Source organism: Carassius carassius, chromosome 11 (genome assembly GCF_963082965.1).
Source record: "Carassius carassius chromosome 11, fCarCar2.1, whole genome shotgun sequence".
Classification (NCBI taxonomy): domain Eukaryota; kingdom Metazoa; phylum Chordata; class Actinopteri; order Cypriniformes; family Cyprinidae; genus Carassius; species Carassius carassius.
In genome coordinates this window covers 20,826,683-20,850,648 of record NC_081765.1, presented here as the reverse complement: position 1 = coordinate 20,850,648, position 23,966 = coordinate 20,826,683, and the positions used below count along the sequence as shown (strand labels likewise).

General features: G+C 36.4%; 2 protein-coding genes across 3 annotated transcripts; both read left to right on the top strand.

Moving 5' to 3' along the window:
* The first annotated feature begins 934 nt into the window (after positions 1–934).
* On the top strand, positions 935–10,099 carry LOC132153269 (sentrin-specific protease 7-like). The gene is made up of 20 exons (XM_059562657.1): positions 935–1,036; positions 1,166–1,696; positions 2,072–2,309; positions 4,692–4,807; positions 5,043–5,117; positions 5,272–5,305; positions 5,508–5,705; positions 5,859–6,080; positions 6,260–6,404; positions 7,118–7,234; positions 7,620–7,739; positions 7,868–7,960; positions 8,210–8,373; positions 8,491–8,531; positions 8,679–8,722; positions 8,936–9,004; positions 9,353–9,503; positions 9,598–9,750; positions 9,920–9,927; positions 10,078–10,099. The coding sequence occupies exons 3-20, from the start codon at positions 2,225–2,227 to the stop codon at positions 10,097–10,099; spliced, it is 1,857 nt and encodes a 618-aa protein (XP_059418640.1). The 5' UTR covers positions 935–1,036; positions 1,166–1,696; positions 2,072–2,224.
* Positions 10,100–11,315: 1,216 nt separating this feature from the next.
* On the top strand, positions 11,316–23,593 carry LOC132152993 (interphotoreceptor matrix proteoglycan 2-like). Of its 2 annotated transcripts, none has more exons than XM_059562057.1 (20): positions 11,316–11,900; positions 11,986–12,189; positions 14,653–14,819; positions 14,962–14,987; positions 15,129–15,155; positions 15,294–15,334; positions 16,089–16,219; positions 16,385–16,549; positions 16,687–16,745; positions 16,990–17,010; positions 17,258–17,448; positions 17,533–17,591; positions 17,690–17,795; positions 18,074–19,086; positions 19,958–20,177; positions 21,085–21,295; positions 21,467–21,655; positions 22,317–22,518; positions 22,659–22,914; positions 23,014–23,593. In XM_059562057.1, exons 1-19 carry the CDS (start codon positions 11,822–11,824, stop codon positions 22,773–22,775), a joined length of 3,228 nt encoding a protein of 1,075 aa, XP_059418040.1. In that variant the 5' UTR covers positions 11,316–11,821; the 3' UTR covers positions 22,776–22,914; positions 23,014–23,593. The 2 variants fall into 2 exon arrangements, with proteins under 2 accessions (XP_059418040.1, XP_059418039.1); XM_059562056.1 differs by having other exon boundaries at positions 15,291–15,334.
* The last annotated feature ends 373 nt before the right edge of the window (positions 23,594–23,966 follow it).

Genomic DNA, 23,966 nt, shown 5'->3' with positions numbered 1-23,966 from the left:
AGTTCGCTTACTTTTGGCCATGTATTTATTTAACCTCACTCAGTGAAAATAAAAGTTTATGCTAGTTCAGGGATAGACAACGTCGGTCCTGGAGAGCCGCTGTCCTGCAGAGTTTAGCTCCAGGGCCGGCCCGCGGCATAGGCGGTATAGGCAAATGCTAAGGGCGCCACTCATCCATAGGGGCGCCAGAATGAGTGAACGAGTGAATTTATTTTTTTTTTTACATATTTTTTTTTATAAAAAATATGTCAGGTAAGTCAATGCATGGCATATGGAATAGTGGTGTTTACAGTGTTTTAATTTAATCCAAAAGAGTTAAAAAATATATATATATATTTTAATGTGTTCCAGACTGAAAGTCCTCTTAAGATCCCCAGGAGAGTTTTCACAGCTGAGGATGAGTGTGTGGATACAGAGATGTTAAAAGATCGGAAAAAGAGCCACTCCAAGGTGACTATGAGACGGACCGGAGGCGATGCATGATGTGAACAAGTTGTTTGTGCATTTGTTGACAAATTCTTTTTAAGTTTTAGTAAAGAACTACAATTGAACCACAAAGGCATTATTTTGCCAGTGAACATGTATAATTATTGTTCTTTTGTGCCTTATTGCATTTATAAAACAGTGCATACAGCAATATGAAAAAATACACCAGTGTTCAATGAAAAGCTATGCTTATTAATATTAATCAGAATAAACAATCCTTTAACCATGTTATAGTTTATTAGCCTAACTATGCAGTCACCAGGCACTGAATTAATTTGGCACATTAATATATAATGTTTTTAACTGCTTTTAGATTTTTTTTTTTTTTTTTTTTTACAGATTTAGTGAACTATTTGACTATTTAAAACCTCTGTCAACAATTGGACCTGAGCTCTCTTAATGTTTTGGTAGTTTCTGATTGGCTTTGTTTACTTTTGTACTGAGTTTTTTTCAGTGCCACTAGTTAACAAGATAAGTCAATAAACAGCGGTGAAGATTGTACTGAATGTCTTTAAACTGTCTGCCTAGTAGTTATGGATCCACAATTAAAGTAAGTATGTTTGAGGAATTACAGCTTTTGTTATTCTTTACATTAGTTAAGTTGATTTTATGTGACAGTCTTTATTTTTTATATGTGCATGTTTGAGCAACATTAATTTGATTTTCTTATTTTCTACAGCCGTCAGGTCATGGTGGTCTTAGAAGATGTCCTTCAGACAGAGATTGGGCAGAGATTGCTAAAATGTGGTGGGCAGAGCTGCCTAAAGACGAACCATTTAAAGAGCAAAAGGCAGAGTGATCACACCTCAACAGCTGCGCTCAAAGACAAGAGGAGAACCAGACAAACAAAAAGAGAAGAAATAGACTCTGCTGCACCAAAAGGCACTTCACCATCCCAAGATCAGACTGAATCATCTGCTGAAAATGAATCACGTCTACACAAAGAAATTCAAAACCAGTATCCAAACAACTGAACTCATCACTGAAACTATTAGAGGCATTTGAAGTATCAGGTAACTTTTGTTCACCCAGAGAAAGTGAACAACTGCCTAAACATACCAAACCATCTACTTTTAAAGAAAATGAAGTATTACTTTTAGGATCTCCACAGTGTGAGGAAGCACTTTCCTCTGGATGTGAATCTATATGCAGCCTCTCATCACCGTTAGCAACGAGTGGTAGTCTGAAAGAGCAAAAATCAGGTAGCGAGGTAAGAACTGTACACCTTGGCAAAAATAAAAAAAATCCTGAAAAAGTGTAGCGTATCACAGATGGTCTCCATAAAAATATTGGGCAGCACAACTGTTTTCCAAATTGACAATAATAAGAATGATAAGAATGATTTCTGAAAGATCATATGACACTGAAGACTGGAGTAATGATTGCTGAAAATTCAGCTTTGACATCACAAGATTAAATTATATATTATATATATAAAATGCATTTAATTAATTTAAATGACATTTTATAGGTTTATCAAACCAATCTATAAAGTATGACCTGGAACCTGCTTGAGTACCGTACATCTGTTTAGGATTCAAACATTACTAATATTTATTGTAGATAATCATCTTTGATTCTGCAGCATCTACCCAATAAGAAAGAAAGGAGAGAAACACAAGAGTGCCCAAAATATGCTTCAGAAGATGGAGAGGTTGTGCAGGAAGTGGATGGAATAAGAAGTGTGTTATGGCTCTCAGTCGCGGCTGACGGGGAAATCCCGGTCAAAAGATGTAGTATGGACAGCCTTTCAGATGAACATGTTCCCAACTCAGACCCCGCCTCTGGGATAACAGAGGGGCGGAGCTTCATCATAGAGTCTAGTAAGTGATCAGTGCTCCATATTCAGCATTTATTAATATGCACTGACATAACAGTACATAGTAATAACAGTTTTTAGAAACATTTTAAAACGTATAACTTGCCATCTGTCCTTATATATTACTGTTTGAAAGTTTAGGTCAGTAAGATTTTTTTCTTTCTTAAAGAAATTGATCATTTTATCCAGCAAAGGCACATTTAATTGATCAGAAGTGACAAAGACTTTTACTGAATTAAAAAAAAAACAAAAAAAAACTTTGTATTCATTATAAACAAACTTGAAAACAATTGATCACAGTTTCCACAAAAATTTTAAGCAGCACAACTGTTTTGAAGATTAATAATAATCTTTAGGAAGGGTACTACTACCGAATACTACAATCTCTGTTTGGAATTCATTTAAATTCAAAAAGTTTTAGATCGTTTAAGCAATCCAATAGAGGTTTTAGGGCTTTAGAAACTTTCACATTCAATGGCATATATAATATGCATTTTCATCTGCAAAACAATGAAAATAAAAACCATGTTTCCTAAAAACAGAACCTAGTGAAAGCATGTAAAGAGAAAATAGTACGGTATCTAAAATAGACCCTGAGGGACACCAAACTTGGGGGGCTGTAGCAGAAGAAAATTATCCAAGATTAACTGAAAAAATTCTGTTTAACAGCATATTATTTAATCCCGTCATAATGTTCTAGAGGGGAAATGAGGATATTATGGTCAACAGTGTCAAATGCTGCACTCAAATCTAGTAACACAAGAATAGCATGATCGCCTGAGTTCACAGTTGAAATAATGTAATTTAAAATTTTCAGCAAAGCAGACTTTGTGCTATGATATTTCATAAAACCTGACAGAAATATTTAAATGACATTATTTTTGTTCAAATGACTGTATGTAATTGTTGAAGAACTATCTTCTCTATGATTTTCGAAAATAAAATGTAGTTTAGAAATTGGTCTAAAAATGTGACAAATCAGAAGGATCGAGATGCAACAGTGTGTTTCAAACACTCTTGCATATTCCCTGTGGTAAGGCATTTATTAACTATACAGCATAAACTAGGTCTGACAGTAACTAACTAGGGATTTTGTCCTGATGCGAGGTGGTAGTTTTTGACTGACTGGCCACTTTCAAAAGAAATTGGTTCAAACTGAAATAGAGCACTGTAACAAATAACTAAATCAGACGGATCACACAAGGGAGGCTGAATACGCAATCTAATATTTGAAATCTTGTTCATAAAGAAATGTAAAAAGTTTTCACAAAGTGTATGTGATGAATTTGGGAGAACAACTAAAGAGGTATTTATAACAGAGTTAACTGTAGAAAACAGAAGTTTTGGCCTATGACAATTTTTTGTAATGATCTCTGAAAAATATTTAGCCCTAGCAATTTTTACTACTTTTTGAAATCTTGATAGTGAATCTCTTAAAATTTTGTATGACGCCTGGAGCTTGTCTTTTTTCCACCTTCGTTCCGCTCTTCTACAGATCTGTCTTCATTTACATTTAGTCATTAAGCAGACACTTTTATCCAAAGAGACTTCCAGATGAGAACAATGGAAGCAATCAAAATCAACAAGAGAGCAAAGACATACAAATGCCTTAAAGAGCGTATACTATCATTTAACCAAGGCTCCTGATTTTGGTAGCACAGTTTTAAGTTTTAAGAGAGCAATTTCATCCATAATCTTTATACAGGTAGAATAAAATGGTCTTCAACACACAGTTCCTAAATGGGACATTCTAAATTGCAAGATTTCGAAGCCTCAATAAAGGCTGCAGAAAAAACTATCCGGTATCAGAAATAATTTTTCGAGACCATTTTATGGAGGTCTGGGAGTTTACAGATGGACAACAAAGGGAAGTAGTAAATATTACATCACAAATCTCAATATCAGTAAATATGCCATAAAATAACACAAGGCTCAATGTGTGACCATGGGTTTGTGTAGGAGCTTTCACAATCTGATTAAATCCAAAAGAGTCAATGAGATTAAAAACGTCCTTTGCTAAAGAGATCAAGGAACAACATAAATGTATATTAATATCACTTAAAATTGATAATCTCATCATTGAAAACAGTTATTTCTATTCAGAATAATGTTTCACAATATTACAGTTTCCACTTTTTTTTATCAAATAAGTGCAGCCCTAGTGAGCACTTCTGACAACATGTTATAAAATCTCAACCACTCCAAACTTTTGAACGGAAGTGTATATAATTGATAAATGTAATTTCTCTAATATCAAACATTATTTGTTTTTACATGCCACACAGTTATATGCAAGTATATATATATGTGTGTGTGTGTGTGTGTGTGTGTGTGTGTGTGTATGATTGTTATTTGAAGCCAATTATTCTATTGTTGTCTTGCTTAGTTGTTCTGTCCAGTGAAGAGGAGGAGGAAGGAGAGGAAAGACAAAAGTTGGAAGCCTCTGCCCCAAATATCCAGCCACTGGATGGAGCAAAAGACATGGATATAGTGGATAAATTGGTAAGAGTTTACAAGAAGCAAAAAACACACACAGGTGGGTATGATGATCCACCTACTTGACCTACTACATTTAAAATAATTCATTTTATTTACTTAATAATTACCAACTAATATACAGCTGATTTTATGGTGTCTCATAATAGCTTATCTTGATGTAAAAAAACATCAAGCTTAACAGGGGGCTGTTGCAGTGTGGCACTGGCACTGATGTGTGAATGTGTGCATTGATTGTCAGAGTTCTGCTGAGATGGAGCTGCAGCTGTCTTCCCTGCACATGGGTGGAGTTAGTGCAGCTTGTGAGAGTATGAAGGTGAGAGTGATATGTTAATCTGATGGGTTGGGGTGATCAAATATGTCTGAATCATTCCCAATCCTGATTCAAGCAATGATTTACATGAAAATAGTGTAACAGGTGTATGAAGAATGCTTATGAATCTCTCTATTTGATTTTTAATATTTTTCAGATCACTACAGACAAAATCACCTTTTCATTTAAAGGTAAACACGTTTTAAACACAATTACCATTATTAGAAATAATCTGGTGAAGGGTACATTAAGCATTTGTTGTGTTTTCTTTTGTAGATTATTTAACAGCAAAATAATTATAACCTTTATTACTCTATATTAGCTATAGATAAGATTGTATCTGTCTAAACGATATATTATGCATGTTTAAAACTTTTTTCTTTTTTTGTTCAGATTCATCAGTGAACATTTCTATATTGACGGCTAGTGTGTGTAAATACAGTGTATGGGAGGAGCCTGTACTGAAGGGGTGTGGCCTGTTTAAGGACAACGAGGTCCCACCCCCTTGTCTATTATTCCTTTGGCTGTCTGAAGCCCAGGCACACCAATTACACAATGACCTGTCCGTCATCCTGCCAGGCACATGTCCAGGTCACCACTTGTCTATTTTCTTGGTTACTTTATTTTTGAAAATGTAAAATAGTTTTATATAGTTTACTACTATTGTTAATATTTTTGAAAGCAATGACAATACTTTTTATATTCTTTGTCCTTTTACATATACGGTTTGCTGTGTGTCTACAGCTGAAAGCAGTATGTGTGTGTTGCTGTGTTTGGATAAACCTGTAACTGGGTTTGAAAGTGCTGTCTTGGCCTCTTTAATGGACATAGTGGGTTTGAACCAGAACAGCTCTGAACTCCACTCCCCCCTCACACAGCCAGAAAGCCTGAAACTGCTTCAGAGCTCCCAGGAAACACACCTTCTCCAACTGCTGATGCCAGAAACTGATCCTCAAGCCAGTACTGATCTTGCAGCTGGATCTGCTGAGAAGGTTCAGACAAAATTTTGCATCGTAGTATCTTGCGTGCTTGCTTTTTTTTTGTTTGCAAGTTAATTTCTTTCCTGCAGTTAACTTTTAATGTTTGTATTTAGTTACAAAATATTAGGCTACAAAACAGTTTTGGCCATTTTATTGATTGAATGTGTTTGCCATCTCAGGATTCTGAAGTTCAGTTGAAGCCAGTTTACACGCTGTGCCACAGAAGAGGTCAGGGTTCATACAGTGTCACATTGGCACCTACACTTGGGGCAGAATGGACACCGTACCGACACTGTAATTCAGCACGCAGGTAAAAACGTTTTTAATCTTTCTGACAGAAAGCTCTAATGCTCATCAAAGCTGTATTTAATACAGTAAAAACAGTACTATTGGAAAATATTTGTACAATTTAAAAAACTTGCAACTTTTGTTTCTGTGGCTCAGTGGTAGAGCATTGCAATAGCAGCGTAAGGTTGTGGGTTCGATTCCCAGGGAACACATGTTAGGTAAAAAATGTTAGCCCGAATGCACTGTAAGACGCTTTGGATAAAAGTGTCTGCTAAATGCATCAACTTTATTTATTATTAAACTATTTTAAAATATTATTTATTCTGTAATATCAAAGCCAAATTTTCATCATCATTACTCTAGATACTTCTTAGTATCTCATGATCTTTCAGAAATCATTCAAAGAGGCTGATTTGGTGCTCAAGAAACATTCCTTATTTATTATCGCCATGTTGTAAACCGCATTATATTCTTGTGGAAACCGTGATGCATTTTTTTTCAGGATCTTTTGATGAACAGCAAGTTTTAATAAACCTTTATTTTAACCAGAAATAGTTTGTAACATTATAAATGTCTTTACTTTCCCTTTTGATTAATTTAATCTGTCCTTCCTGAATATGTGTTCATTTTAAAAGGTAGTTTAAACTTCTTGGCCTCAGAGCGTTTACATAACCCTGTTTTTACACATATTGTCTGAACCTCAGTCCTAATTTACTTTCATTCAACTCTGTTTAGATTGATTCAGTTCCCTCCTCCACCCTCGAAAGGAGCCATCACCGTGACGACAGAGGACCTGGAGTGTTTAGACAGTGGCGAGTTTCTCAATGATGTCATTATCGACTTCTACCTCAAGTAAGACAAACAAGGATGGCTTTTATGAAGGACGTATCAGTGGGAGGAGTGGAATTAGATCCAGTCACTCCTTCACAGCTATTTGAGAAGAAGTGGGATGCATGAAGTTTGATCCAGTTTTTATTTTAATTTATTACATTACTATTCAAATCTCTGGGGTCAAAAAGGCTTATTATGATGATTACATATTGGAATGATTTCTTTAGGATTATGTCACACTGTAGACTAAAGTAAAGCTGCTGAAAATTCAGCTTTGCAATATTTTATAATATATTGCAATATTGCTGTTTTTATTTTTGAACCGATAGGCTAAATGCAGCCTTGGTGTTCATAAGAAGTGTTTTTCAAAAACATTGATATTGCATTTTGTATGCATGTTTTTCAGGTATCTTCTGGTGCAAAGGGCCCCGCGAGCATCTGTAGACAGATCTCATGTTTTCAGCAGTTTTTTCTATAAACAGCTCACACGCAGAGACAATGCTAATGAGGACAATACAAGCACACTGTGAGTATTTGTTAGACAGCACACATATATTGTCATATAGAGCTTGTGCAATACTGATATACACTTTCCTTTTATATTGGGTACTGTTACAAATAGTCTTTGCTTTTACAACTTTGGTTGTCCATCAGAGCTCAGGTCAGAAGACATCAGCGTGTGAGGACATGGACGCGCCATGTAGACATCTTCGACAAAGACTTCCTGTTTGTGCCTGTCAATCAAGAGTGAGTATTAGCAATATAAATACAGTTTTTGGACACTTAAGCCCTACTTACTTTTGAGATCCAGTGTTTTTAGAGCTGTGTTTGCTTTTTAGTTCTTTTTAGTTTAGTTCTTTTTAGTTTTCTTGTATTTTCATTTGCTAATTTGTGCTCTTTCTGGACATTATAAAACATTTTATGTGCCTTGAATGTACCAGTGTAAATCATATCATGCTTATAAGTGTCTTATATCATGTCTGGTGTTTGTTTCAGAGCTCACTGGTACCTCGTGGTGATCTGTTTCCCCGGGTTAGAAGAGCCACGGTATGTGAAGAGGGATGGCAGTGGCTTCATACGGGGCGATGGAGGTGAAGGTTTGGGTGAGTCTGAGGGTGAGATTCATGGACAGAATAGATCCAGCAGTGATGAGGACAAAGGTAAGATGTGTCAGTTTTGAACAATTTGAATTCGAATGCTTTACTACAAATTTACTAAAGCTTACTACTTTTGAGTATCATTTGATGATTTAAGACAAACTTTTGTTCTTAATCTAGATGACAGTCATATAAAGTCAAGCACATCTCCTCATCTTCCTGTAAGTCAAAATAAACGTTAATAACGGTAAGGTCTTGCTAGTTAGAAATATTTCATTTGAAAAATGTAATTGTTGAAAAGCTTTTGATTTGATATAATGTGATGTGGACAGATAATTTGCTGACAGATAATTTTTCTCCCTCTGTAGGACTGTACGGAAAATACCTGCAAGAGACAAATTGTGTGTAAAAGGTATGTGTGTATTTTTAAATAAACTCAAATGTATTTTTTTGTCATAAAGTGTGTCATAATTTAGTGTGGGAAAAGTTAATAATTTAGGTTTTCCAATAAAAAAAAAAAAAACGTTGTATTGTATATGGGCCTTTTAATGTTCAGAACAGTCTGACAGTTAACATTTTTTAACCCAGAATTTTAAGAATTAGGTTTCGCCCTTTTTTTTTTCAGACCGTGTATTCTCATCATGGATTCTCTGAAGTTGTCTGTTCACGAACATATCTTCAAACTCTTGCGCGAGTGAGTGTTCGCACACTTACTGCAGTCCAACTTAATCTAACATTTATGTTAAGTGTTGCTGTTGTTGCTATTTTTATTATTATTATTTGTTTACTAGTATTATGTAAATTATACTAGTGTAATAAGATATTTTTGCCTGGATTTTCAGTCTTTGAATTTTATATATATATATATATATATATATATATATATATATATATATATATATATATAGATATATATATATAGATATAGATATATATAGATATAGATATAGATATAGATATAAAATGATAATTAACACATTATATAATGTGTAAAATGAAATTTCTTTACATGACATGATTAATTGTGAGTTGTTTTTTTTAGATACCTTCAGGTGGAGTGGATGACAAAAAGAGGTGGTTACCGGGAATTTAGTGCTGACGACATGATAGGTTCCCACTCTAGAGTCCCCCTACAGGACAACAGCAGTGACTGCGGCCTTTATCTGCTACAGTATGCAGAAAGTTTTTTGCAGGTAGAATTACACCCATTCTTTATTCAAGATTTTCAAATACAAAAATCTGTATAAGAGTCTAATTTCACAGCAATGCTATGTGTATATCTTTCAGGACCCTGTTTTACACTTTGACTTGCCATTGAGATTGGATAACTGGTTTTCACGGCAAAAGGTGCGAAGTAAACGGGAGGAGATTCGAGACCTGAACCTACACCTGTACAGATTTCAGCAAGGCTCTCTGGGAAATGAAGCTCTAGAAGATTCAGTGAAGCTTTTAGATACACATGATTATTTAATGCTATATATTTATATTTAACTGTTTCGAAACCTTTTATATAAATTTTAGGCCTTTTTTATACATTGCTGGAAAAAATTTAAAAAGCAATAAATGCAGATAAAATGATGATAAATTGTTTTTCTCTTTTTAATCTCAGTTTTCTCTGTATGTATTTTTGTTGAAGTAAGTAGCAACATTTTTTTTAAAGGGATCATATGCCAAAAAAAATCTATTTCCTTGATCTTTCAAACAAACAAATTGAAAGACCATTTTAAAAATGAACATTTGTACTATGTTTATGCTCTGTCTTAACAGTGGCTTTGGTTGTGATGAATGAATGTTGAAGAAGCCAGCCTGGAAAACACATGACTGGATAAGCAGTCAGTGTGGCACGAGTCCGTGTTCTTTCTAATTCATTAGTAGTGGTCAAGTAGAGCATCAAAAGGCCAGGTGCGTGCAGGGATAGTTTAGGTTTAACACTAATCAGACAGTTAGAGATTAGACTGATTTACAGACCACCCACTTCTTCCAGTAATCCCAGCATTTCAGTCTATGTACAGTTTTTGTCTCAGTTTATTTGCTTACAAATCATTACTCTTAAAAAAAAAAAGAAAAAAAAAAACCATTAAATCTAGTATATAGCTGGTAAATGGTGATTCTTAATACCTGGTGAAAGCTATATTTTAGCATTCCCATTTTCGAAAACCTGCTACCATACTGTTACTATTTCTGCTATTTGTCTTCCGTTTTCAATGTGATGAATGATTTGGAAATATCAGGTATTGAACCGTTTTTGTCAATACAGTGGTTGTTGACTGACAAAGGTAAAGAGATGTTTTATACAAAATGGAAAGTGCACAGTATATATACTACAGAAATAGTAGCAGTAATATATAAAAATAGTATGGAAATAAGCTACACTGTAAAAAACAAAAAAAAACTAATGGATAATGTCCTGACAGAAAATTTACGGTGCATTTTCCGTTATGTTTATGGACATTCCCTCCAATCCTCAAACACAACACAACATAATTCAGTGTAATTAAAAAACAACAAAAACAAACACTAAAACCCTGTGAAAAATCACAAGCGCAAATCCCTTCATATTAACAGTACATTAGGCTGTAGTTTTACAAACCCTTCTACTTTACTGTACCTGTGGTGGTTAATTTTTAAGGACACAGACACTAAGCCACCTGTACAGTAATTGTATTGCGGCAGTTAAACCAGTGTGCGAGCACAAGGGATACAAAATCCTGTCTTAGTCTTAGCCGTGCAAGTCACACACGACCACAGCTAAAACAAAATCTTGTTTAGAATTAATTATTTCAAAAAATGCCCCTGAATTGAATCCGAGAAATCACACCTGTCTCTGTGACTTCCCTGTGAGTCAAGTCTTTACAGGGTATATATGGGTATATATCGATATATGCCAGACTTATCTAGTCATTTAGTCATTTTGCATAAAACCTGCACCTGTCTTACAATCAACTGTATGTCACAAAATGGAAGAAAACTTCACTACTTCCATTTGCATAGTTCTGGTCATGTAGTTTACTTGTTTATTACCTTGTAACCTGACAGGTGGTCAGGTGTTTGGAAGAGACGTGATTACAAAAGCGTTAAATTAGTATGCCTCCACTGAGAACTTTTATATTGGGTTCAGATTATTTTGGTGCGTGGAAATCTGGCAAATCACCTTTTCCGCATTTTCTCCTTCTCTCCTCATTCCCTGCACGTGTCTTTTTGGTTAGCACACTTGGTTTACTCCAGTTACTTCTTAATTAGCTGCTTTACAGGATTACTAAACAAGATTAGAAGAAGGGAAAAAAGGAAAATCCCTTCCATCTGCCTACCTGCCAAAGGATTGCCACAGTTATACACCTGCGCTCTTCTTTGGCAATCTGGATAGCACTTTATAACAACAATATACTGCCGTAACTATCAGTGGATACGGTGTAACAGGTATGCACAGGTGTGGGAAGGTTTGGTCACATCGTCCGGAGTGAAGCAGCGACTATTTTACAAAAGCTTAATTTTCAACTCACAGGAAGTCACTATGTGGAAGCTCACATGGACCAGTGTCCTGTGTTGTTTAGGCTGTATTTTTGCAGTAGGCCAGCTGGATATTTCTGCAGGTATGTATATTTGTGTATGTATTAGTTAGGAGTGTAATGGATGATGGCTACCACAAAGTAATTTGTTTGTGTATTTCTTTTTCAGGGGAGGTTGACTGGATTCCCATGCTTGGAAATCCAGATAAGCATTCACAAAGATTGTTTCGAATGTTTGTCGAAAAGCCTGGAGACCATGGACTATTGCCAAGGCATAAGCGTAATGTTTTTCTGTCCAGTGGAGTACGCCACTGCAGTCAAGAAACACTGCAGCAAGCCATCACTGACCACCTCAAATACTACCAGCTCAGAGGTGAGACACTATTAATATTGCTATTTTATGTAATATAAAGCATTATTAGTTATAGCAAAGTAAATTATTACTTGCACATGTATTAATTATATATATATATATATATATATAATTCTGTTTCAGTGAACACAAAGTAGATTTGTATCTGCAGCTTCCCTTTTTGAACATTCTAAAATCACAAACTTTAGTGTTCCTTAAAGATATAATTAAAAATTACATAATTAAAGATATGAAGATCGCACAGTTTTGTCACAAAATCACAATTAAATGGACACGGGTGTATTTTAAATATTTTCACTACTCTGGTTTGAATAATAAAAGAACATGTCTTTCATCTGAAAAGTTAAAGTTCAGCTACCAGTGTTACAGTTGAAACCAGACCAGAAGAGGTTTAAATCTGAGTCAAGACCAGACTAGGACCCTTCTCTGGATTCTGCCTTGACTCATACTCAGCGCTCTTAGTCTTAACTCTGACTCAACCTTCCTCTGGTCTTGGTCTTGACAGGACAGGATTTCACCGGGCCATCTGATATAGCACAGTTATTTGGACATATGGGTGCATTTTCTTGACAGACACAGCAATTATCTTTCCAGATGACATTGTTTCGCAATCCCAAACTCTACTTTTACAATTAGTGTCTTAATGGTGCACAAGATTTCTCACACCCTCAATCTCAGTCATGGACATAAAAGCTTTGACCTTATTGGCCCCATTCTAATGTGTTAGCTGACTTTTAACCCCACCATACTGCCTTTTAATTTGTTAAGGGAGTAATCACACATGAACTGTGAAAGACTGTCTTGAGGTCTTTTTTTTTTTTAAACTAACCTGAGACGTTTGAGTGGATCTGACCACCAAACGCTAATGAGATCTCATGGTTACATAGTCAGATGTCAGCTGTACAGAACAGCTTGCACTAGTAGATTAATACATGTATATAATATATAATAGTCTTTATGTTGAGGTCTTAACATACTGTAAATGTGGTTTTGATTCATGTTACTTGGGTAAAGATTTGGTCTGGGTTTTGGGTTATGGTCTATAATGTTGTCTTTTTACAATGTGCTAATAATGATGATTATTTGAACAAGAAGATAATCTGCAAGAACTTAATGATTCTCCATGGGTTTTAATATATCTAGCAATATATAAGGTATAACTTTCTGCCACCTTGCTCTTACCCATTATTAAAGTCCTAAACCTCCTTGTTTAGACACTAGTTATTTCTTGGCCAGTTTACAGCAGTGAGCCTGGTCTCATTCCTTCTAGGAGACAGAACACTTTTTAAGCCAGTACTTCATTAGCTACGAGTCCAGATTCACTCCTTGGCTTTGAGTATTTGGGCCTAAACTTTCATGCAGTATCTTCTGAGTTCTGTAACTGTTAGAAATAAACACGCTTTGTTGTAACATACCCTTTTATGAATGACTATAAAAGGGTATATCAGACTCTCCGAAATATGATCTGGTTGAGCTCAGGCATTTCAACTTGATTAATTATAGCTTGACACAAAAGTTGTTTTCCAACAAAAATTATATAATTCCTTGTAGAATGATGTTATCAGGTGTATATATTCTGTTAGTTAAAGGGCTATTACAAAAAAGACTAAGAGGATGTAAAAATGGATTCAAGTGAATGTAAAAAAGTGAAAGTGATGTGACATTCAGCCAAGTATGGTGACCCATACTCGGAATTCGTGCTCTGCTTTTAACCCATCCAAAGTGCACACACACAGAGCAGTGATAACACACACACTGTGAACACAGACCTGGAGCAGTGGGCAGCCATTTATGCTGCGGCGCCCGGGGAGCAGTTGGGGGTTCAGTGACTTGCTCAAGGGCACCTAAGTCGTGGTATTGAAGGTGGAGAGAGAACTGTACATGCACTCAGCCCACCTACAATTCCTGCCGGCCCGAGACTCAAACTCACAACCTTTCGATTGTGAGTCCAACTATCTAACCATTAGGCCGCGACTTCCCCACACAGGGAGATTGAGGGTGTGAGAAATCTTGTGCACCATTGAGACACTAATTGTAAAAGTAGAGTTTGGGATTGCGAAACAATGTCATCTGGAAAGATAATTGCTGTGTCTGTCAAGAAAATGCACCCATATGTCCAAATAACTGTGATATATCAGATGGCCCGGTGAAATCCTGTCCTGTCAAGACCAAGACCAGAGGAAGGTTGAGTCAGAGTTAAGACTAAGAGCGCTGAGTATGAGTCAAGGCAGAATCCAGAGAAGGGTCCTAGTCTGGTCTTGACTCAGATTTAAACCTCTTCTGGTCTGGTTTCAACTGTAACACTGGTAGCTGAACTTTAACTTTTCAGATGAAAGACATGTTCTTTTATTCAGACAAGAGCATTTCTGTTATACAAAAAAAACAAAAAACAGTCTGATTGTAATACTTACTGTTCTGCTTGTGTTTTGCATTAATACAAGGTTGTTGTTGTTTTTACATAAGTGTGTCAGGAAATCGTGTGGGGGGCTTTCAAAATCTTCTTGGACCGCCTCCCCAATCAAGAAGAATACAAGAGCTGGATGAGCCAGTGCCAGACAGAACGAGTCTCCATACAGGAGATTGGCGCTGCCTTTAGCCAATCAGAAGAACACTTAGCACTTATCCACAGAGTACGTATAGCATAAGACCTGTATCTTTAACATTGTACTAATTATGTTAGCTTTTGGTGTGGATAGAGTATTATGGGTGACTGGTTCATGTGCATGTCAGATTGTCTGACTTCTGTCTTTTGGTCTTTATGGTCCATTGCAGAGACTTGCGCAGACAAGACTGAAAAGGTGCAATAATATTTTAAAAACCTGTTTTCATCTTCAACTCATCCTTTTACAAATGCCCCCTTCTCCCCAGCCATGTATTATAATAGATGAGTTACTGAGTCTGTTTTTCTCCTCACCTTTTGTTTTCCTCTTTCTTCTCAGTAAGACACCTACATACTCTGTATGCAGGTATACACTCTTTATATCTTTTCTTTATTTTTTCATTAAATGTACTGGTAATTAAAAAACTTGTGTGTGGTTGAAAAGTTAACTCTTAATTGTGAAGATCTTTGCGTAATATTTTTTATTTTTATTTTTTTTAAGCAGTACTGAGGAGTCTTCCCAAGAGCAAGACCGTGTGCCACCAGGTCTGTCTATTATGATTGTTGTTATTGACAGTTTCTTATATAAAATGTATATAACCCTTAGAAAATCATCTTGGCCTAATCTCATGAAAACTGTGAAGACGCATGTCTGCATCATATTTGATATTTAGATTTTCAGAATAATAATTAGGAAAAGCTTAATTGCCAATTCATTTTTATTATTTATTTATTTATTTATTTTGGTAATGAAGCTTTCAAAAAATATATATTATATATTAAGACCATTCAGTTTTATTTTACATAAAGGGTTAATTTACACAACCATTAATATTGTATTAATTAATGTTGTATTATTAAATATTAAATGATTTATTAAAATAATATATTTTTTTAATTTGTTCAGCAACTAGCTTGCCTTAAAAAGTTGCCAATGCACATTTATTGTGGCAAAATATTAATTATTTAATTTAACATAAAGGATAAGATGCGTGTCTTGTAGAGCTTGATTTGCATTTCATTTCAAACCACTGAATTGAACCACTGAATCTAAACTTGAATATTTCTGAAAAAAAATACAACTGATGATAACTAGACTAAGATTGTGGCCTGAAACCATTAATGCTTACACATTTTCTGTGAGGTTCTACACTGTTATTTTAATGCAAACTTATTTGCAAATGTGTGCAATTCAGATTTAAATGTTGTAATCAGAAATGGCAAGAAATAAACCTAAATATATCTTATAACATTTGCCTGCACTCTTAAGAGACAAATAATCATCTTCAAAACTTGGTAGGTGATGAGCTTCCAGCAGAGACCACTGTGGTGGTGACCACAGCAGTTCCAGATGAGGTTATCTCAGAGAGCATGAAAGAAGTTACTGCAGAAGCACCATCTGCTGTCATGATAATGAAGATGGATACTGAGGTAGGTGTTTGACAGGGTGAAACATCCCATTCATACTGATATAAAGTAAATTCTGGTTCAAATCTAATCTGATCTCATAATACATACCAAAATATATATATGTATACCTGAATTATAAATACTGAACACCTGCTAAACAAAGTTTGTGTGTATTGTCTATGGTAGATCACTAATGAGATTGAACAGGAAGCAGCTGCTTTGCCTTCAGGTCCTCTGGTTGAGCAGAGGGTGGAGTTGGCTATGTTATTGACTGGAGAACCATGGAGTGAAGAGCTGTTCAACTCCACCAGCAGTAAACATGGCAGACTCACTCAGAGGATCACAGAGAAGGTACAACACACACAGACACACACACACATTTGCTATAATTTTTACACTAATTTTATATATAACGCTTGTTCTGTTCCAACCTTTTAAATTAATACATTGTTTTGGTTTTGTGTTGTCATGGTTGTCATTTCTTACAGATTTCAGATGCTTTGGAGGAATTAAAAGAATTCAAGAGTGTATCAGTATTGAACATCAGGTTTGTTAATGCATGTTTAATTTTGTCAGGTACAGTTGCTAAACAATGGCTCCAAAGAGTATTCAGAAACTTAATTTACACTTAAAGTAGCATTATAAACATGACAGATCATGCATTTTTTTTTTATTTAACAGAAAGAATTGTTTTTAATTTTAAATGACAACACAATACATACACTATAAAATGTACAATAATTTAAACGGTGATAATTGTGCTAATAATTTGAACTTTATCTTTCCTGTAGGCCACAGCTGGATCCCTTAAGGTAAATTATACTTGATTATGTTGGTTAGTGAGTGATAGAATGTATTTGTTGCAGTCTTTCTTTGAGCAAGACTGAGCAAGCAATAATTATGTTTATAGTCATGCAATTACAATGGAAATCTATGGGTCAAGACATTCTGATATAAACACCTTAAATTGTCACTTGCTAACTTTATCTATGCAAAGTTATATCCAATCCAAACCCGTAAACATTTATTGCAAGTGTAGTTGTTGTTTTCTTTTTGCAGTGGTGATAAAGCAGTATTGGTGGAATATGTTGTGTCCCTCCAGTCCAGCAGTGAAAAGATCAGCAGTGAGACACTAGACTTCATTCATCTTCAATCCAACATGGTAGAGGGCACCTTTAGTTACTTAGAGAGGCCCACTGTTCAGTACACCATTATTGACCTCCACCTTGACATCACTGAGGCTCTGCATGGTACTGCTCTATCATCTGCTTGTAGCTATTAGTCCTCTGCAGTACATTTCAGCAGTCTGTAATGGTGTAATATCCTCTTGTCAGTGGAAATCTCTCCAGAGGAAACCCATCCTGCAGAGGAATCTATAGACCCCGACCACAAGGTGAATCACATTCCTGTCAAGGTGGCAGTGAAGTCACAGTATACCGATAACTTCAACAAAGTCTGGGAATCAGCTGTTTTATTTTGTATATTTTCTAGGATGATATTTTAGCAGTAGAAACACCATCCAAGCTGCCAGAAGAGGTGGTGCAGGAGGTCTTTACTGTTGGTGAACTTTTGGATTCTACAATGTCAGAAGAGGAAGGTATGATGACAGCTTTCCACCCCTTATAGATCTTCTAGCAGTAGTTTCTCAGAGGATAAGAATCAAATTTTACATGTACAATGATTTACAGCAGGGCTGTACAATCAGCTCCTGGAGGGCCAGCACCCTGCAGAATTTTGTTCCAGCCTTCCAACCCACTGGATTTTTTAAAATCTGCAGAACAATGGCCCTCCAGGAGCAGGACTGGACAATACTCATTTACACCAACATAGTGGTGAAAGAATTAATTCAAGATGCTTTTTTATTCCTGTTTTCAGACCTTCAAGACAAGGACTTGGTGTCACAGTTTCCTCCTAACCAAACTCTTGCTGTGGAAGGTGAAGCTGTAGCTCCCTTTATTGACAACAAGCAAGACTTTGACTTGACAATGGATGACTTTGATCTTGCTTCTGGATCTGGTGCAGAAGACGATTGGGTAACTGTTCTTACTAGGGCTCAAGAGCCAGATGGAGAGACAGAGGGTAAGAAAGAGGTTTTAAGTGATGTAGACAAACCACAAATAGAGGACTATGAATTCTACACAATTGCAACAGTGGTTGAAGAGGACCAGATCTTGCCTGAGAAAACTCCTGAACTGATTACTGTTAAAGCTGGAGAAGATGGAAACCTACAGGTTGGTAGCAATGTGCCCACAATGCCACCAGTCAAAGTGGCTGAGGCAGAATCTACCCTAAAACCCGAAGAAGACCTCATACTACCCGAAGACAAGGAGGGAACTATTTTAACAGAAAAGCAGAAGGATGGGGAAACTGAAGTTGCATTGATCACAAAGGATGAATCAGAAGAGGTTGAAGTAGAGGAATTGGAAGAATCTGTTGACAGTACCACAATGGCACATCAGAATGATTTCGTACTAACAGATGTTTCAGATATACAGTTTTCAGAGGAAGTTCTAACAGAGGATGAGATCATATTGGTCACCATTGAACCAGCAAGCCCAGTCTACCCAACACTTATTCCACCTGAGAAAGAACCACCCTTCCCCCTCAACCCCATGATGACCCCAGCGGAGGTCGAGTTAGTGCATACCTTAAACTCAGAAGTCATGACTACATTTCTAGATGTGATCCATTACAAAGAGGTAGAGGGTAGTGGCATCCCTGGTGTCATCCAGGGCGGTGAAGTTTCCAGCGTTGCCTTGCCAACTAACCCTGGGCGGTCTTTGATGGTGTTTTTCAGTCTTCGTGTAACTAACATGATATTCTCTGAGGATCTGTTCAATAAGAGCTCTGCAGAGTACAAAGCCTTGGAGCAACAGTTCCTTGAACTGGTAGTGTACCTCCTCTATGTTTGATCCTATTGTTTTTCCTTTTCCCTATCCTAGAGGTCTTCGACCCTGCTCCTGGGGACCCACTGTACTGCAGAGTTTATTTCCAACCTGCTTCAGCACATCCGCTTTTGCTTTTTTAAGTGATGATGAAAAGCTTAATTAACTCAAGCCACAACTAAACACATCTGAACTAGCTAATCAAGGTCTTCACGATTACTATAAATTTACAGGTAGATGGTTTAAAGCTAAACTCTGCTGGAAGGTGACCCTCCAAAAGCAGAAATGGACATGCGTGATCCAGATGAAATAATTCACTAATTCAGGGGTTCACTAACTCTGGCCCTCAAGGTCCACTTTCATGCAGTGTTTAGCTCCAGCCTTAATCAAACTGGAAAGTGGACCTTGAGGGCAAGAGTTGAGAACCCCAAGAACCCCTTTAATAATTTACATTATATGCCAGTGGTTCCCAACACTGGTCATGGAGTATTCCCAACTCTGCACATTTTGTATTATTCCATAATCAAACTCACCTTAAAATCTTGCATCAGCTAATTAGTAGAGACTCCAAGACCAGAAATGGGTGCGTCGTATATGAGTGACATCAAAAATGTTGGGTGGTATTCCAGGTCCAAGTTTGGGAACCACTTTTATATACCAGGGCTCTTTAACTCCAGTCTTATTGGCCAGAACTCACCCAAACAAGATTATCAAGGTGTCCAGAATTGCTTGCAAGTTATAGTCAGGTAGGTAAGATTGGGATTGTTTCTATAGTATACAGGGTACTGAACCTCCAGGACTGAAATTGAAGAGTTTTATTATATACCATTTATTTAAGTTTATGAACTCATTATTGGGATTTTATGTCCCTCAGCTGGTACCATATTTGCAATCAAACCTCAGTCACTTCGAGAACCTGGAGATCTTGAACTTCAGAAATGGAAGCATTGTGGTGAACAGCAGAATGAAGTTTGGGAAGCCTATTCCTCGTGAAGTCATTACTGCTGTTTACATCATTCTAGAGGACTTCTGCAACACCGCTTACCAGACCATGAACCTCGCCATTGACAAATATTCATTGGATGTTGAATCAGGTAAGACAAGATCAGAAAACCTTTATCACTTTGGTCCTAAAGCCTGCATATTATGTATCTCATCGCATGCCAACTTAAAGGGGGTATAACATACACAATTTCACCCAATATCATGTTAAGCTTGAGTACCTATAGAGTAGTACTGCATCATTCATATCTTTAAAAAGTATTTATAAAACAAAGATAGAGCTGAGCTTCTGGAGGCACGCCGTGGGTGGAGCTATAGAGTGATGAGCACTTGAGCACCGAATGCCAACAAAACAGACATTTGATGCCATTTCACTTACCGTCTGTAGTTTTAAATCATGACTGGGATCTTTTATAGCTGGGACCGCTCCATCTTCAGTATCAAACAATGTGCAAATTGAGCTTCGAACTGGGCCTTGTTTATAAAACATTCATCAACAACACACTTGTGAATCTCCGTTGCTGCCCTGGAAAAACAAACAGTATCCACGGTTTACATAATGCTGGGTTCTTTAGGAAGTTGAAGAAAGTTATCTTTCCCTTAAGTTACAAACAAAAACACACTTCTTTGGGAGTCCTGTGCAGCACTGCCACCAGATGAAGCTTGTTGATGGGCACAATCTCACTCTCACTCTGGTCAATGCGTGTGTTGGCACGTTTTTCTGGGAGAAATGCCCATATAAGGAGTTCCACCCTCACCTACCTCATGAAGTGCCACGATTGAAAGAAATTCTCAGAAACTTGTACGAACCTGGAAGTATGATTTTTGGCACAGGAATACTCCAAAATGTTTTTTTTTTGTTTGGTTGTTTTTTTTTTTTACTTTGTCCATGCTTAGCATGAGGATCCAACTCTTTATCAGTGTAACAACTCTGAATCCATGAAACAGCATTGTACCCCCCTTAGCTGTGGCTAATCTATGTGGGTTCGTTTGTTTTAGGGCAACAGGCAGACCCGTGCAGGTTTCAGGCATGTAATGAGTTTGCTGAATGCACAGTGAACCAATGGTCAGGTGAAGCTGAATGTGTGTGTAATGCTGGTTACTTCAGCGTGGACGGACTACCCTGCCAGAGCATCTGTGACCTTCAACATGACTTCTGCTTGAATCATGGGAAATGCGATGTCATTCCAGGCCAAGGAGCCATCTGCAGGTTTGTATATTTTATTATGTGACACTCAAGAAATTTTGAATGCAAATGTGTACATTTGAAAAAATGTCTGTCTGTCTGTACTACCTGGAGAACAGCATTCTCATTCATGTAGCTGCAAGACTGGTTAGCTTAAGGATTTTAAGTTTCTTTGTATGTTTGTCTTCTCTATAGGTGCCGTGTTGGGGAAAACTGGTGGTACCGAGGAGAACATTGTGAAGAGTATGTTTCTGAGCCACTCGTGGTTGGCATTGCCATAGCATCTGTTGTCGGATTCCTTCTGGTGGCGTCAGGAGTAATCATCTTCTTAGTAAGAACTCTGAGACACCAGTATGATAAGGATGAAACGGAGGACCCAGTACGGTAAGAGTCAATCTCATAAATTACTGCTTCATCCCAACTCACATTCTTTTACTGTGTATTATAATGTTCTTTCTAATATGGACTTTTTCTTACGTAAGGGAACGCTTGATTAGAGTTTGACCTTGAGTTAAGCATACTTGAGCTTCTGGAAAAGTGCTATATAATTAAAACCTATAAAAATTAGAATGAAACCATGATATTCTAATAAAAAAAAAAATTAAACAATTAAATCAACAGTGATTAAATGAGTACATGCAAATTGTTCAATGAAAATCAAGTTTCAAAAACAAAACTAAGGTTCATATTACCCATCAAAAAACAAACAATAGAATTATTACAGTATATATAAATATTTTGCCTGAGTAGTTTTGGCATGTAAATAATTGTTATAACAAATATTTTTAAGAGCTGTCACTTATGAATGAGTAAGTTATATTTTCATTAAATCGCTTTTCTTAAATCTCTTTAATTACTGCATATGCAGCACTTAGGAAGAAGCCTACATCTCCAGTAATTCCATTATTCATGAGATTTGTATTAATTCATCAACATGGCTGATCTTTGATCTTTTGACCCTCTTTAAGTCATGACTTCCTACCCTTGTGGATGTAATAATGGCTGTTGCGACCTCTTTTGTGTGTGGATACATGTTTGTATGCAGGGGAGAGGACAGCCCACCATTTCTAGACAGGGCCACTAAGTATAACCCCATGTTCGAGAATGAATTCACTACAGGTTACAGCCATTACTACCAGCAGTACCCCGGGCCCTTAGTTCACAGCAGCCCCAGTGCTGAGGCATCCACAGAGTTCAGCAGCGAAGAGATACGGCATGTTTATGAGAACAGTGAACTCACCAAGGAGGTACGGGTCTGTGAATGCATGTTTACAGCAAATTACTTTGTATACAGCACTTTAGATAAGCAAGTGAAATTTTCTGCTAAATATGTAAGGAAGTGTGTAATACATGTTTTTGGGAATTTCTCTTCCTCTCTGTTCCATAGGATATTCAAGACCGCATCCGCATTCTTGAACTCTACACAAGAGATCATCAGTTTGCAGATTTTTTGAAGCAGCATCAAATGCGAGTATTTTATTTTTATTTTTTTAAGATGCCTTAACCTATAGCTTTGCTTATTTTCTTCCCTCATGTCATTTTATTTTTATTTTATCAGAGCGATGGATCATCAAAGGGAAAGTTCCTCCAATAATCAATAGCTGTCCAGTGTCCAATAGCCTGCTGAGTGCAAAACAATGAAGGTTAGTAAACAGTGTTATGAGAACAACATGTTAACATATTATTATTATTTTTTAAAATACAGTGTTTGTATTGATTTCTGTCATGTGTTCCTCTTCTAGAAACTTGCATTGTCTTTTGGTAAATGGCACCTTAGTGATTCCAGAGCAATTTCTCTTCAGCCTCTCAGATTTTACCATCACAAATTAAAATGGCTACCTATGGATACTTCTTAAAATAAGATTCAAGGAATTTTCTGTCACAGAACAGGATCTTGGTCACAAAAAAAATATCCTTGTCATTCATTGAAATGTTTTGTAAGTGCCTTCTGATCTTAAAGCTGTGGCCCATCTCTCAGACAATCAATCTTTGGTGTTAAACAAAAAAAATCCTTGATGCATTAATCCTGAAAGTTACTTGAATCATAGACCATTAATCTTGTATTACCCTTTTAGTACATTGCTGTACCTTCACTGCTTCACTGCTTGTCAGAGATTACAAGCTGTTTTGTATTAAGTCAAATCAGGCTGCTTATTTTAATTTTTAAGACGTTTAAGAAGTTCACTCGTGGCCATCTTGGATGCATCCGGGCAGCTATTTTCTATGTAGGTATTAACATTTTTACAAGTACAGCTCCTATATACTTGAAGATTGACCAAAACCACCAAGACATTTTAAATAAGTAGTAAAATCTGACAGCAGTGGTTTTTATAGATCTGCTTTATATGCTCAAATCACAGGGGGAAAACAATACCTCTACCAAAAAGGTGATTGGCTCTTTAACTGAAATACAGACTTCCATTCCTGCAGTTGCCATTTTGAGTTTTGCATTTCCTTCTATTTATTTCTTTAAAGTGAGTGCACAGTCACCTCCTTGTAATAATGGACATTTGTATGTATTATTTATTTATTTTTTACATTATTTACTGTATTTAAAATGGTATCAGTGAAAGGGATAGTTCATCTACAGTATAACTAATAGTCATCATTTGCTTGCATAATTACTTAAGAGAGTAAATGATTTGGCAGAATTGTCATATTTATGTGATTGATACCTTTGACTTTTTGTGAGAAT